Raw genomic sequence first — 15,278 nt, 5'->3', positions numbered from 1 at the left:
TGTCTGAGAGGCAGAGGCCATGGGTCCTCTGAGATCATTTCTTGTAGTTCTGGGTACCAAGTTCTTCTTGGCCAATCCGGAACGATGAGTATAGTTTTTACTCCTCTCTTTCTTACTATCCTCAGTACCTTGGGTATGAGAGGAAGAGGAGGGAACACATAAACCGACTGGTACACCCACGGTGTCACTAGTGCGTCCACAGCTATCGCCTGAGGGTCCCTTGACCTGGCGCAATATTTTTTTAGCTTTTTGTTGAGGCGGGACGCCATCATGTCCACCTGTGGCAGTTCCCAGCGATTTACAATCTGTGTGAAGACTTCTTGATGAAGTCCCCACTCTCCCGGGTGGAGGTGGTGCCTGCTGAGGAAGTCTGCTTCCCAGTTGTCCACTCCCGGAATGAACACTGCTGACAGTGCTAGCACGTGATTCTCCGCCCATCGAAGAATCCTTGTGGCTTCTGCCATTGCCATCCTGCTTCTCGTGCCGCCCTGGCGGTTTACATGGGCGACCGCCGTGATGTTGTCTGACTGAATCAGTACTGGGTGGTTTTGAAGCAGGGGCTCTGCTTGACTCAGGGCGTTGTAAATGGCCCTTAGTTCCAGTATATTTATGTGTAGTGAAGTCTCCAGACTTGACCACTGTCCTTGGAAGTTTCTTCCCTGAGTGACTGCCCCCCATCCTCGGAGGCTTGCATCCGTGGTCACCAGGACCCAGTCCTGTATGCCGAACCTGCGGCCCCCGAGAAGATGAGCACTCTGCAGCCACCACAGCAGACACCCTGGCCCTTGGGGACAGGGTGATCAACCGATGCATCTGAAGATGCGATCCGGACCATTTGTCCAACAGATCCCACTGAAAGATCCTTGCATGGAACCTGCCGAAGGGAATTGCTTCGTAAGAAGCCACCATCTTTCCCAGGACTCGCGTGCAGTGATGCACCGACACCTGTTTTGGTTTCAGGAGGTTCCTGACCAGAGATGACAATTCCTGGGCCTTCTCCACCGGGAGAAACACCTTCTTCTGTTCTGTGTCCAGAATCATGCCCAGGAAAAGCAGACGCGTCGCAGGAATCAGCTGCGACTTTGGGATATTCAGAATCCAGCCTTCCTGAGAGAGTGCTACGCTGACCAACAACTGCTCTATGGACCTCGCCTTTATGAGGAGATCGTCCAAGTACGGGATAATTATAACTCCCTTCTTCCGAAGGAGTATCATCATTTCGGCCATTACCTTGGTAAATATTCTCGGTGCCGTGGAGAGACCAAACGGCAACGTCTGGAATTGGTAATGACAGTCTTGTACCACAAACCTGAGGTATTCCTGGTGATGTGGGTAAATGGGGACATGCAAGTATGCATCCTTGATGTCCAGCGACACCATAAAATCCCCCTCTTCCAGGCTTGCAACAACCGCCCTGAGCAATTCCATTTTGAACTTGAACTTCTTTATATAAGTGTTCAAGGATTTTAAATTCAGGATGGGTCTCACCGAACCGTCCGGTTTCGGTACCACAAACATTGTGGAATAGTAACCCCTGCCCTGTTGAAGGAGGGGGACCTTGATTATCACCTGCTGGAGGTACAGCTTGAGAATTGCCGCCAGTACTACCTCCCTTTCCCTGGGAGCAGCTGGCAAGGCTGATTTGAGGTAACGGCGAGGGGGAGTCGTCTCGAACGCCAACTTGTATCCCTGAGATACAATTTGTACAGCCCAGAGATCCACTTGTGAGCGAACCCACTGGTTGCTGAAGTTTCGGAGACGCGCCCCCACCGCACCTGGCTCCGCCTGTGGAGCCCCAACGTCATGCGGTGGACTTAGTGGAAGCAGGGGAGGATTTTTGTTCCTGGGAACTGGCTGCCTGGTGCAGCTTCTTTCCTCTACCCTTGCCTCTGGCCAGAAAGGATGCTCTTCTGACCCGCTTGCCTTTCTGAGGCCGAAAGGACTGCATTTGATAATACGGTGCTTTCTTAGGCTGTGAGGGAACCTGAGGTAAAAAAGTCGACTTCCCAGCAGTTGCTGTGGATACGAGGTCCGAGAGACCGTCCCCAAACAATTCCTCACCCTTATAAGGCAAAACCTCCATGTATTTTTTAGAATCAGCATCTCCTGTCCACTGCCGAGTCCATAATACTCTCCTGGCAGAAATGGACATAGCATTAATTCTAGATGCCAGCAGGCAAATGTCCCTCATATAAGACGACGTCTTTTATATGTTCGATGGTTAGCAAAACAGTATCCCTGTCGAGGGAATTAATGTTGTCTGACAGGGTATCAGTCCATGCTGCTACAGCACTACACATCCAGGCTGAAGCAATAGCAGGTCTCAGTAGAGTACCAGAGTGTGTATACACAGACTTCAGGATAGCTTCCTGCTTTCTATCCGCAGGATCCTTTAGGGCGGCCGTATCCTCAGACGGCAGTGCCACCCTTTTAGATAAGCGTGTTAGCGCCTTGTCCACCCTAGGGGATGTTTCCCAACGTAACCTATCCGTTGGCGGGAAAGGGTACGCCATCAGTAACCTCTTAGAAATCACTAGTTTCTTATCAGGGGAACTCCACGCTTCTCCACACAAATCATTTAATTCATCAGATGGGGGAAAAGTCACTGGCCGCTTTTTCTCCCCAAACATAATACCCCTCTTGGTGGTAACCGGGTTAATATCAGAAAATAAGATTTTACTCACCGATAAATCTATTTCTCGTAGTCCGTAGTGGATGCTGGGGACTCCGTCAGGACCATGGGGAATAGCGGCTCCGCAGGAGACAGGGCACAAAAAGTAAAAGCTTTTGGACCTAGGTGGTGTGCACTGGCTCCTCCCCCTATGACCCTCCTCCAAGCCTCAGTTAGGATACTGTGCCCGGACGAGCGTACACAATAAGGAAGGATTTTGAATCCCGGGTAAGACTCATACCAGCCACACCAATCACACCGTACAACTTGTGATCTGAACCCAGTTAACAGTATGATAACAGAGGAGCCTCTGAAAAGATGGCTCACTACAATAAAAACCCGATTTTGTTAACAATAACTATGTACAAGTATTGCAGACAATCCGCACTTGGGATGGGCGCCCAGCATCCACTACGGACTACGAGAAATAGATTTATCGGTGAGTAAAATCTTATTTTCTCTAACGTCCTAAGTGGATGCTGGGGACTCCGTCAGGACCATGGGGATTATACCAAAGCTCCCAAACGGGCGGGAGAGTGCGGATGACTCTGCAGCACCGAATGAGAGAACTCCAGGTCCTCCTCAGCCAGGGTATCAAATTTGTAGAATTTAGCAAACGTGTTTGCCCCTGACCAAGTAGCTGCTCGGCAAAGTTGTAAAGCCGAGACCCCTCGGGCAGCCGCCCAAGATGAGCCCACTTTCCTTGTGGAATGGGCTTTTACAGATTTTGGCTGTGGCAGGCCTGCCACAGAATGTGCAAGCTGAATTGTACTACAAATCCAACGCGCAATAGTCTGCTTAGAAGCAGGAGCACCCAGCTTGTTGGGTGCATACAGGATAAACAGCGAGTCAGATTTCCTGACTCCAGCCGTCCTGGAAACATATATTTTCAGGGCCCTGACTACGTCCAGCAACTTGGAGTCCTCCAAGTCCCTAGTAGCCGCAGGCACCACAATAGGTTGGTTTAGGTGAAACGCTGAAACCACCTTAGGAAGAAATTGAGGACGAGTCCTCAATTCCGCCCTATCCGAATGAAATATCAGGTAAGGGCTTTTATAGGATAAAGCCGCCAATTCAGATACTCGCCTGGCAGAAGCCAGGGCCAACAACATTACCACTTTCCATGTGAGATATTTTAATTCCACCGTGGCAAGTGGTTCAAACCAATGTGATTTTAGGAATCCCAAAACTACATTGAGATCCCAAGGTGCCACTGGGGGCACAAAGGGAGGCTGTATATGCAGTACCCCTTTTACAAAAGTCTGAACTTCAGGAAATGAAGCCAATTCTCTCTGAAAGAAAATCGACAAGGCCGAAATTTGAACCTTAATGGACCCTAACTTTAGGCCCATGGACAGTCCTGTTTGCAGGAAATGTAGGAAACGACCTAGTTGAAATTCCTCTGTCGGGGCCTTCTTGGTCTCGCACCACGCAACATATTTTCGCCAAATACGGTGATAATGCTGTGCGGTTACATCCTTCCTAGCTTTAATCAGGGTAGGAATAACTTCATCTGGAATGCCTTTTTCCTTCAGAATCCGGCGTTCAACCGCCATGCCGTCAAACGCAGCCGCGGTAAGTCTTGGAACAGACAGGGTCCCTGCTGAAGCAGGTCCCTTCTTAGCGGCAGAGGCCACGGGTCCTCTGTGAGCATCTCTTGAAGTTCCGGGTACCAAGTCCTTCTTGGCCAATCCGGAGCCACTAGTATAGTTCTTACTCCTCTCCGTCTTATAATTCTCAGTACCTTGGGTAAGAGAGGCAGAGGAGGGAACACATACACCGACTGGAACATCCAAGGTGTTACCAGAGCGTCCACAGCTATTGCCTGCGGGTCTCTTGACCTGGCGCAATACCTGTCTAGTTTTTTGTTGAGGCGTGACGCCATCATGTCCACCTTTGGTTTTTCCCAACGGTTCACAATCATGAGGAAGACTTCCGGATGAAGTCCCCACTCTCCCGGGTGTAGGTCGTGTCTGCTGAGGAAGTCTGCTTCCCAGTTGTCCACTCCCGGAATGAACACTGCTGACAGTGCTATCACATGATTTTCCGCCCATTGCAGAATCCTTGCAGCTTCTGTCATTGCCCTCCTGCTTCTTGTGCCGCCCTGCCTGTTTATGTGGGCGACTGCTGTGATGTTGTCCGACTGGATCAACACCGGCTGACCCTGAAGCAGAGGCTTTGCTAGGCTTAGAGCATTGTAAATTGCCCTTAGTTCCAGTATATTTATGTGAAGTGAAGTCTCCAGGCTTGACCACACTCCCTGGAAGTTTCTTCCTTGTGTGACTGCTCCCCAGCCTCTCAGGCTGGCATCCGTGGTCACCAGGATCCAGTCCTGAATGCCGAATCTGCGGCCCTCTAGGAGATGAGCACTTTGCAGCCACCACAGAAGAGATACCCTTGTCCTTGGAGACAGGGTTATTTTCTGATGCATCTGAAGATGCGATCCGGACCATTTGTCCAGCAGATCCCACTGAAAAATTCTTGCGTGGAATCTGCCGAATGGATTTTTCCCAGGACCCTTGTGCATTGATGCACTGACACCTTTCCTGGTTTTAGGAGGTTCCTGACTAGCTCGGATAACTCCCTGGCTTTCTCCTCCGGGAGAAACACCTTTTTCTGGACTGTGTCCAGAATCATCCCTAGGAACAGCAGACGTGTCGTCGGAATCAGCTGCGATTTTGGAATATTTAAAATCCACCCGTGCTGTTGTAGTACTTCTTGAGATTGTGCTACTCCGACTTCTAACTGTTCTCTGGACCTTGCCCTTATTAGGAGATCGTCCAAGTAAGGGATAATTAATACGCCTTTTCTTCGAAGAAGAATCATCATTTCGGCCATTACCTTGGTAAAGACCCGGGGTGCCGTGGACAATCCAAACGGCAGCGTCTGAAACTGATAATGACAGTTCTGTATTACGAACCTGAGATACCCTTGGTGAGAAGGGCAAATCGGGACATGGAGATAAGCATCCTTGATGTCCAGAGACACCATATAGTCTCCTTCTTCCAGGTTCGCTATCACTGCTCTGAGTGATTCCATCTTGAATTTGAACCTTTTGATATAAGTGTTCAAAGATTTTAGATTTAAAATCGGTCTCACCGAACCGTCTGGTTTCGGTACCACAAACAGTGTGGAGTAATATCCCTTCCCTTGTTGTAGGAGGGGTACTTTTATTATCACCTGTTGGGAGTACAGCTTGTGAATGGCTCCCAATACCGCCTCCCTGTCGGAGGGAGCTATTGGTAAAGCAGACTTCAGGAACCGGCGAGGGGGAGACGTCTCGAATTCCAATTTGTACCCCTGAGATACTACTTGCAGGATCCAGGGGTTCACTTGCGAGTGAGCCCACTGCGCGCTGAAATTTCTGAGACGACCTCCCACCGTACCTGAGTCTGCTTGTAAGGACCCAGCGTCATGCTGAGGACTTGGCAGAAGCGGAAGAGGGCTTCTGTTCTTGGGAAGAAGCTGTCTGCTGCAGTCTTTTTCCCCTTCCTCTACCCCGGGGCAGATATGACTGTCCTTTTGTCCGCTTGCCTTTATGGGAACGAAAGGACTGATGCTGAAAAGACGGTGTCTTTTTCTGTTGAGAGGTGACTTGAGGTAAAAATGTGGATTTCCCAGCCGTTGCCGTGGTTACCAGGTCTGATAGACCGACCCCAAATAACTCCTCCCCTTTATACGGCAATACCTCCATGTGCCGTTTTGAATCCGCATCACCTGACCACTGTCGCGTCCATAACCCTCTTCTGGCAGAAATGGACAGCGCACTTACTCTTGATGCCAGAGTGCAAATATCTCTCTGTGCATCTCGCATATATAAAAATGCATCATATTAATTGCTCAATAGTCAATAAAATACTGTCCCTATCCAGGGTATCAATATTCTCAGTCAGGGAGTCCAAACACGCCACCCCAGCACTGCACATCCAGGCTGAGGCGATTGCTGGTCGCAGTATAACACCAGTATGTGTGTATATACTTTTAAGGATATTTTCCAGCCTCCTATCTGCTGGCTCCTTAAGGGCGGCCGTTTCTGGAGACGGTAACGCCACTTGTTTTGATAAGCGTGTGAGCGCCTTATCTACCCTAGGGGTGTTTCCCAACGAGCCCTAACCTCTGGTGGGAAGGGATATAGTGCCAATAATTTTTTAGAAATTAGCAGTTTTTTGTCGGGGTTAACCCACGCTTCATCACACACTTCATTCAATTCATCCGATTCAGGAAAAACTACGGGTAGTTTTTTCACACCCCACATAATACCCCTTTTCGTGGTACTTGCAGTATCAGAGATGTGCAAAACCTCCTTCATTGCCGTGATCATGTAACGTGTGGCCCTACTGGAAAATACGTTTGTTTCTTCACCGTCGACACTGGAGTCAGTGTCTGTGTCTGGGTCCGTGTCGACCCACTGAGGTAACGGGCGTTTTATAGCCCCTGACGGTGTTTGAGACGCCTGGACAGGCACTAACTGAGCTGCCGGCTGTCTCATGTCGTCAACAGTTTTCTGTAACGTGCTGACACTGTCACGTAATTCCTTAATTACGGCCATCCATTCAGGTGTCGACTCCCTAGGGGGTGACATCACCATTATAGGCAATTGCTCCGCCTCCACATCATTTTTCTCCTCATACATGTCGACACACACGTACCGACACCCAGCACACACACAGGGAATGCTCTGATAGAGGACAGGACCCCACTTAGCCCTTTGGGGAGACAGAGGGAGAGTTTGCCAGCACACACCAGAGCGCTATATATGTATAGGGACAACCTTACAATAAGTGTCTATCCCTTATAGCTGCTTATATCTGTTATTTTGCCAAATAAGTGCCCCCCTCTCTTTTTTACCCTGTTTCTATAGTGCAGGATGCAGGGGAGATTCTGGGAGCCTTCCTACCAGCGGAGCTGTGTGGGAAAAATGGCGCTGTGTGCTGAGGAGATAGGCCCCGCCCCCTTCACGGCGGGCTCTTCTCCCGCTTTTTTCTGGAAAACTGGCAGGGGTTAAATACATCCATATAGCCCAGGAGCTATATGTGATGTATTTTTTGCCAAATAAGGTAAATTCATTGCTTCCCAGGGCGCCCCCCCCCAGCGCCCTGCACCCTCAGTGACCGAAGTGTGAAGTGTGCTGAGAGCAATGGCGCACAGCTGCAGTGCTGTGCGCTACCTTATGAAGACAGGAAAGTCTTCTGCCGCCGATTTATGGACCTCTTCTTGCTTCAGCATCTGTAAGGGGGCCGGCGGCGCGGCTCCGGGACCCATCCATGGCTGGGCCTGTGATCGTCCCTCTGGAGCTAATGTCCAGTAGCCAAGAAGCCCAATCCACTCTGCACGCAGGTGAGTTCGCTTCTTCTCCCCTTAGTCCCACGCTGCAGTGAGCCTGTTGCCAGCAGGACTCACTGAAAATAAAAAAACCTAAGTATACTTTTACTTCTAAGCAGCTCAGGAGAGCCACCTAGATTGCACCCTTCTCGGCCGGGCACAAAGATCTAACTGAGGCTTGGAGGAGGGTCATAGGGGGAGGAGCCAGTGCACACCACCTAGGTCCAAAAGCTTTTACTTTTTGTGCCCTGTCTCCTGCGGAGCCGCTATTCCCCATGGTCCTGACGGAGTCCCCAGCATCCACTTAGGACGTTAGAGAAATGTGCAATACATCTTTCATTGCAGTAATCATGCATCGGATGGCTTTTGTAGACTGTACATTTGTCTCATCCTCATCTACACTGGAGTCAGACTCCGTGTCGACATCTGTGTCTACCATCAGAGCTAGCGGGCGTTTATGAGCCCCTGACGGCTTCTGAGTCGCCTGGGCAGGCGCGGGCTGAGACCCCGGCTGTCCCAAGGCTGCTGCGTCATCGAACCTTTTATGTAAGGAGTTGACACTGTCGGTTAAGACCTTCCACATATCCATCCAATCAGGTGTCGGCCCCGTCGGGGGCGACACCACACTTATCTGCCTCTGCTCCGCCTCCACGTAACCCTCCTCATCAAACATGTCGACACAGCCGTATCGACACACCGCACACACACAGGGAATGCTCAGACTGAGGACAGGACCCCACAAAGTCCTTTAGGGAGACAGAGAGAGAGTATGCCAGCACACACCACAGCGCTATATAACACAGGGATTTACACTGCTAATAAGTGATTTTCCCAATAGCTGCTTGTCTGTATCGATTTGCGCCTAAATTTATGTGCCCCCCCTCTCTTTTTAACCCGTCTTGTACCTGGATACTGCAGGGGAGAGCCTGGGGAGCGTGCTTCCAGCGGAGCTGTGAAGGGAAAATGGCGCTGGTGTGCTGAGGAAGAAGGCCCCGCCCCCTCAGCGGCGGGCTTCTGTCCCGCGTTTTCTGTAACTTAATGGCGGGGGGTTTTACACATATACAGTTAACTGACTGTATTATGTGTATTTTATTATTTTATGCCCCCCCCCCCCCCCCCTGCACCCTACAGTGACCGGAGTGTGTGGTGTGCTGTGGGAGCAATGGCGCACAGCTGCGGTGCTGTGCGCTACCTTAATGAAGACAGGAGTCTTCTGCCGCCGATTTCATCGCTTCTCTTCTGTCTTCTGGCTCTGCAAGGGGGACGGCGGCGCGGCTCCGGGAACGGACGATCGAGGTCAGGCCCTGTGTTCGAATTCTCTGGAGCTAATGGTGTCCAGTAGCCTAAGAAGCACAAGCTAGCTGCAAGCAGGTAGGTTTGCTTCTCTCCCCTCAGTCCCACGTAGCAGTGAGTCTGTTGCCAGCAGATCTCACTGAAAATAAAAAACCTAACAGATACTTTCTTTTCTAGCAAGCTCAGGAGAGCCCACTAGGTGCATCCAGCTCTGGCCGGGCACAGATTCTAACTGAGGTCTGGAGGAGGGGCATAGAGGGAGGAGCCAGTGCACACCAGATATAGTACCTAATTTTTCTTTTAGAGTGCCCAGTCTCCTGCGGAGCCCGTCTATTCCCCATGGCCCTTACGGAGTTCCCAGCATCCACTAGGACGTCAGAGAAAGTAACAATACATGGGGTAATAGTTTATGGGAGTGCAGTATATGAGGTAATAGTACTACTACTAGTATACAATACAGCAGTGTCTGGGGTAATAATAGTAGTAGCAGTATTGGGGACTAATACTACTAGTTTATACATAGCAGCAGTGTATGCGCAGTGCGCACTGCGCAGTTCCCCGCCCAGCAACGCAGTTGTCAGTCACAGCTCATGCCCCGCCCCCCTGCGCTTGCAGCGTAATGACGTCGCTGTACGTCACGTGTGTGGCCGGGGGCGGGGCGTAGAGCGCAGAGTCAGAAGCTCAGTCAGAGGGAGCCGGCGGGGTCTGGAACGTCAGAGGCTGGTCCGTGGAGAGATAGCCGGGTTCCCGTGCGGTGTCATGTACCTGGCGGGCCCCAGCCGTGCCTAGCGCCCCTGTGCGTGTACTGTACCCCGGCTCACCCGCAGCGCTGCCCCCGGGCGCCGTGTCACCCTCTGAGCTGCCCCCAGGGCTCTGTGCCACCCTCTGAGCTGCCCCCAGGGCTCTGTGCCACCCTCTGAGCTGCCCCCAGGGCTCTGTGCCACTCTCTGAGCTGCCCCCAGGGCTCTGTGCCACCCTCTGAGCTGCCCCCAGGGCTCTGTGACTGGCATGGGCTGGACCCTGCACATGATTCCCGCTGGCATGGCACAGGGAGACCGGCTGCTGCTGTGATCTGCGTCCCCAGGATCTGAGTGCAAGCTCTTGGAGCCAGGAGGTGTGGATGCTGTGGATGAGCTGACCCTGGATCCTGCACATCTTTATTCTCCCCGCTCAGTATGGATCTGTGCTCCCGGGTGGTGGTGTGGATAGTATGTGCCTCCTTCCTCCAGCATGGCCACGCAGACAAGCCTACAGGGGCGCCGGCGGAGGAGCAACCCATTCTGGCAGGTGAGACCTCCAGGTGCCCCTACCCGGGTAACCGCACACATATATACATATATACCAGGTGCCCGTACCCGGGTAACCGCACACACATATATACATATACACCAGGTGCCCGTACCCGGGTATCCGCACACACATATATACATATACACCAGGTGCCCGTACCCCGGTATCCACACACATATCTACATATACACCAGGTGCCCGTACCCGGGTATCCGCACACACATATATACATATACACCAGGTGCCCGTACCCGGGTATCCGCACACACATATATACATATACACCAGGTGCCCGTACCCCGGTATCCACACACATATCTACATATACACCAGGTGCCCGTACCCCGGTATCCACACACATATCTACATATACACCAGGTGCCCGTACTCGGGTATCCACACACATATCTACATATACACCAGGTGCCCGTACCCGGGTATCCGCACACACATATATACATATACACCAGGTGCCCGTACCCGGGTATCCACACACATATATACATATACACCAGGTGCCCGTACCCCGGTATCCACACACACATCTACATATACACCAGGTGCCCGTACCCGGGTATCCACACACATATCTACATATACACCAGGTGCCCGTACCCAGGTATCCGCACAAATATATGCATATACAAGAGGTGCCCATGCCCAGGTATCCACACACATATATACATATACACCAGGTGCCCGTACCCCGGTATCCGCACACATATACACCAGGTGCCCGTACCCAGGTATCCTCACACATATATACATATACACCAGGTGCCCGTACCCCGGTATCCACACACACATCTACATATACACCAGGTGCCCGTACCCGGGTATCCACACACATATCTACATATACACCAGGTGCCCGTACCCAGGTATCCGCACCAATATATGCATATACAAGAGGTGCCCATGCCCAGGTATCCACACACATATATACATATACACCAGGTGCCCGTACCCCGGTATCAGCACACATATACACCAGGTGCCCGTACCCAGGTATCCACACACATATATACATATACACCAGGTGCCCGTACCCCGGTATCCACACACACATCTACATATACACCAGGTGCCCGTACCCGGGTATCCACACACATATCTACATATACACCAGGTGCCCGTACCCAGGTATCCGCACAAATATATGCATATACAAGAGGTGCCCATGCCCAGGTATCCACACACATATACACATATACACCAGGTGCCCGTACCCCGGTATCCGCACACATATACACCAGGTGCCCGTACCCAGGTATCCACACACACATATACATATACACCAGGTGCCCGTACCCGGGTATCTGCACACATATATACATATACACCAGGTGCCCGTACCCAGGTGTCCACACGCACACCTCTGTATACACCAGGAGCCCGTATCCAGGTATCCACACACACCTCTATATACACCAGGTGCCAGTATCCAGGTATCCACACACACACCTCTATATACACCAGGTGCCCGTACCCAGGTATCCACACACATATATACATATACACCAGGTGCCCGTACCCAGGTATCCACACACATATCTACATATACACCAGGTATCCACACAAATATCTACATATACACCAGGTGCCCGTACCCAGGTATCCACACACATATATACATATACACCAGGTGCCCATACCCAGGTATCCGCACACACCTCTATATACACCAGGTGCCCGTACCCAGGTATCCACACACATATATACATATACACCAGGTGCCCGTACCCAGGTATCCACACACATATATACATATACACCAGGTGCCCGTACCCAGGTATCCGCACAAGTATATGCATATACACCAGGTGCCCATGCCCAGGTATCCACACACATACAGGTTGAGTATCCCTTATCCAAAATGCTTGGGACCAGAGGTATTTTGGATATCGGATTTTTCCGTATTTTGGAATAATTGCATACCATAATGAGATATCATGGTGATGGGACCTAAATCTAAGCACAGAAGGCATTTATGTTACATATACACCTTATACACACAGCCTGAAGGTCATTTTAGCCAATATTTTTTATAACTTTGTGCATTAAACAAAGTGTGTCTACATTCACACAATTCATTTATGTTTCATATACACCTTATATACACAGTCTGAAGGTCATTTAATACAATATTTTTAATAACTGTGTGTATTAAACAAAGTTTGTGTACATTGAGCCATCAGAAAACAAAAGTTTCACTATCTCACTCTCGCTCAAAAAAGTCCGTATTTCGGAATATTCCGTATTTCGGATATTTGGATATGGGATACTCAACCTGTATATACATATACACCAGGTGCCTGTACCCGGGTATCCGCACACATATATACATATACACCAGGTGCCCGTACCCAGGTATCCACACACACCTCTATATACACCAGGTGCCAGTATCCAGGTATCCACACAGACACACCTCTATATACACCAGGTGCCCGTACCCAGGTATCCCCACACATATATACATATACACCAGGTGCCCGTACCCAGGTATCCACACACATATATACATATAGACCAGGTGCCCGTACCCAGGTATCCACACACATATCTACATATACACCAGGTGCCCGTACCCAGGTATCCACACACATATATACATATACACCAGGTATCCGCACAAATATCTACATATACACCAGGTGCCCGTACCCAGGTATCCACACACATATATACATATACACCAGGTGCCCGTACCCAGGTATCCACACACATATCTACATATACACCAGGTATCCGCACAAATATCTACATATACACCAGGTGCCCGTACCCAGGTATCCACACACATATATACATATACACCAGGTGCCCGTACCCAGGTATCCACACACATATCTACATATACACCAGGTATCCGCACAAATATCTACATATACACCAGGTGCCCGTACCCACGTATCCACACACATATATACATATACACCAGGTGCCCATACCCAGGTATCCGCACACACCTCTATATACACCAGGTGCCCGTACCCAGGTATCCACACACATATATACATATACACCAGGTGTCCCTACCCAGGTATCCACACACATATATACATATACACCAGGTGCCCGTACCCAGGTATCCGCACAAGTATATGCATATACACCAGGTGCCCATGCCCAGGTATCCACACACATATATACATATACACCAGGTGCCCGTACCCGGGTATCCGCACACATATATACATATACACCAGGAGCCCGTACCCAGGTATCCACACACACCTCTATATACACCAGGTGCCAGTATCCAGGTATCCACACACACACCTCTATATACACCAGGTGCCGTACCCAGGTATCCACACACATATATACATATACACCAGGTGCCCGTACCCAGGTATCCACACACATATCTACATATACACCAGGTATCCGCACAAATATCTACATATACACCAGGTGCCCGTACCCAGGTATCCACACACATATATACATATACACCAGGTGCCCATACCCAGGTATCCGCACACACCTCTATATACACCAGGTGCCCGTACCCAGGTATCCACACACATATATACATATACACCAGGTGCCCGTACCCAGATATCCACACACATGTATACATATACACCAGGTGCCCGTACCCAGGTATCCGCACAAGTATATGCATATACACCAGGTGCCCATGCCCATGTATCCACACACATATATACATATACACCAGGTGCCCGTACCCCGGTATCCGCACACATATATACATATACACCAGGTGCCCGTACCCAGGTATCCGCACACATATATACATATACACCAGATGCCCGTACCCAGGTATCCGCACACATATATACATATACACCAGGTGCCCGTACCCGGGTATCCGCACACATATATACATATACACCAGGTGCCCGTACCCAGGTGTACACACGCACACCTCTGTATACACCAGGTGCCCGTACCCGGGTATCCGCACACATATATACATATACACCAGGTGCCCGTACCCAGGTGTCCACACGCACACCTCTGTATACACCAGGAGCCCGTACCCAGGTATCCACACACACCTCTATATACACCAGGTGCCAGTATCCAGGTATCCACACACACACCTCCTATATACACCAGGTGCCGTACCCAGGTATCCACACACATATATACATATACACCAGGTGCCCGTACCCAGGTATCCACACACATATATACATATACACCAGGTGCCGTACCCAGGTATCCACACACATATATACATATACACCAGGTGCCCGTACCCAGGTATCCACACACACCTCTATATACACCAGGTGCCAGTATCCAGGTATCCACACACACACACACACCTCTATATACACCAGGTGCCCGTACCCAGGTATCCCCACACATATATACATATACACCAGGTGCCCGTACCCAGGTATCCACACACATATATACATATAGACCAGGTGCCCGTACCCAGGTATCCACACACATATATACATATACACCAGGTGCCCGTACCCAGGTATCCACACACATATCTACATATACACCAGGTATCCGCACAAATATCTACATATACACCAGGTGCCCGTACCCAGGTATCCACACACATATATACATATACACCAGGTGCCCGTACCCAGATATCCACACACATATATACAAATACACCAGGTGCCCGTACCCAGGTATCCGCACAAGTATATGCATATACACCAGGTGCCCAGGTATCCACACACATATATACATATACACC

The 15,278-nt window shown here is 50.3% G+C and overlaps 1 protein-coding gene across 5 annotated transcripts in view; it reads left to right on the top strand.

Annotated features, from left to right (window-relative positions):
- The first annotated feature begins 9,916 nt into the window (after positions 1-9,916).
- Positions 9,917-15,278, top strand: part of STIM1 (stromal interaction molecule 1) — a 126,136-nt gene continuing 120,774 nt past the window's right edge. For 3 of the 5 annotated variants that reach the window (XM_063950846.1, XM_063950845.1, XM_063950847.1), the window contains exon 1: positions 9,919-10,573. In XM_063950846.1, coding sequence (XP_063806916.1) covers positions 10,462-10,573 — 112 coding nt within the window. In that variant the 5' untranslated portion in view covers positions 9,919-10,461. Of the gene's footprint in view, positions 10,574-15,278 lie in introns of all 5 variants that reach the window. The other 2 variants (XM_063950843.1, XM_063950844.1) reach the window with 2 other exon arrangements.

This window comes from Pseudophryne corroboree, chromosome 2 (genome assembly GCF_028390025.1).
Source record: "Pseudophryne corroboree isolate aPseCor3 chromosome 2, aPseCor3.hap2, whole genome shotgun sequence".
NCBI lineage: Eukaryota > Metazoa > Chordata > Amphibia > Anura > Myobatrachidae > Pseudophryne > Pseudophryne corroboree.
The sequence above is the reverse complement of the archived record's forward strand: the minus strand, read 5'-3'. Positions and strand labels throughout refer to the sequence as shown.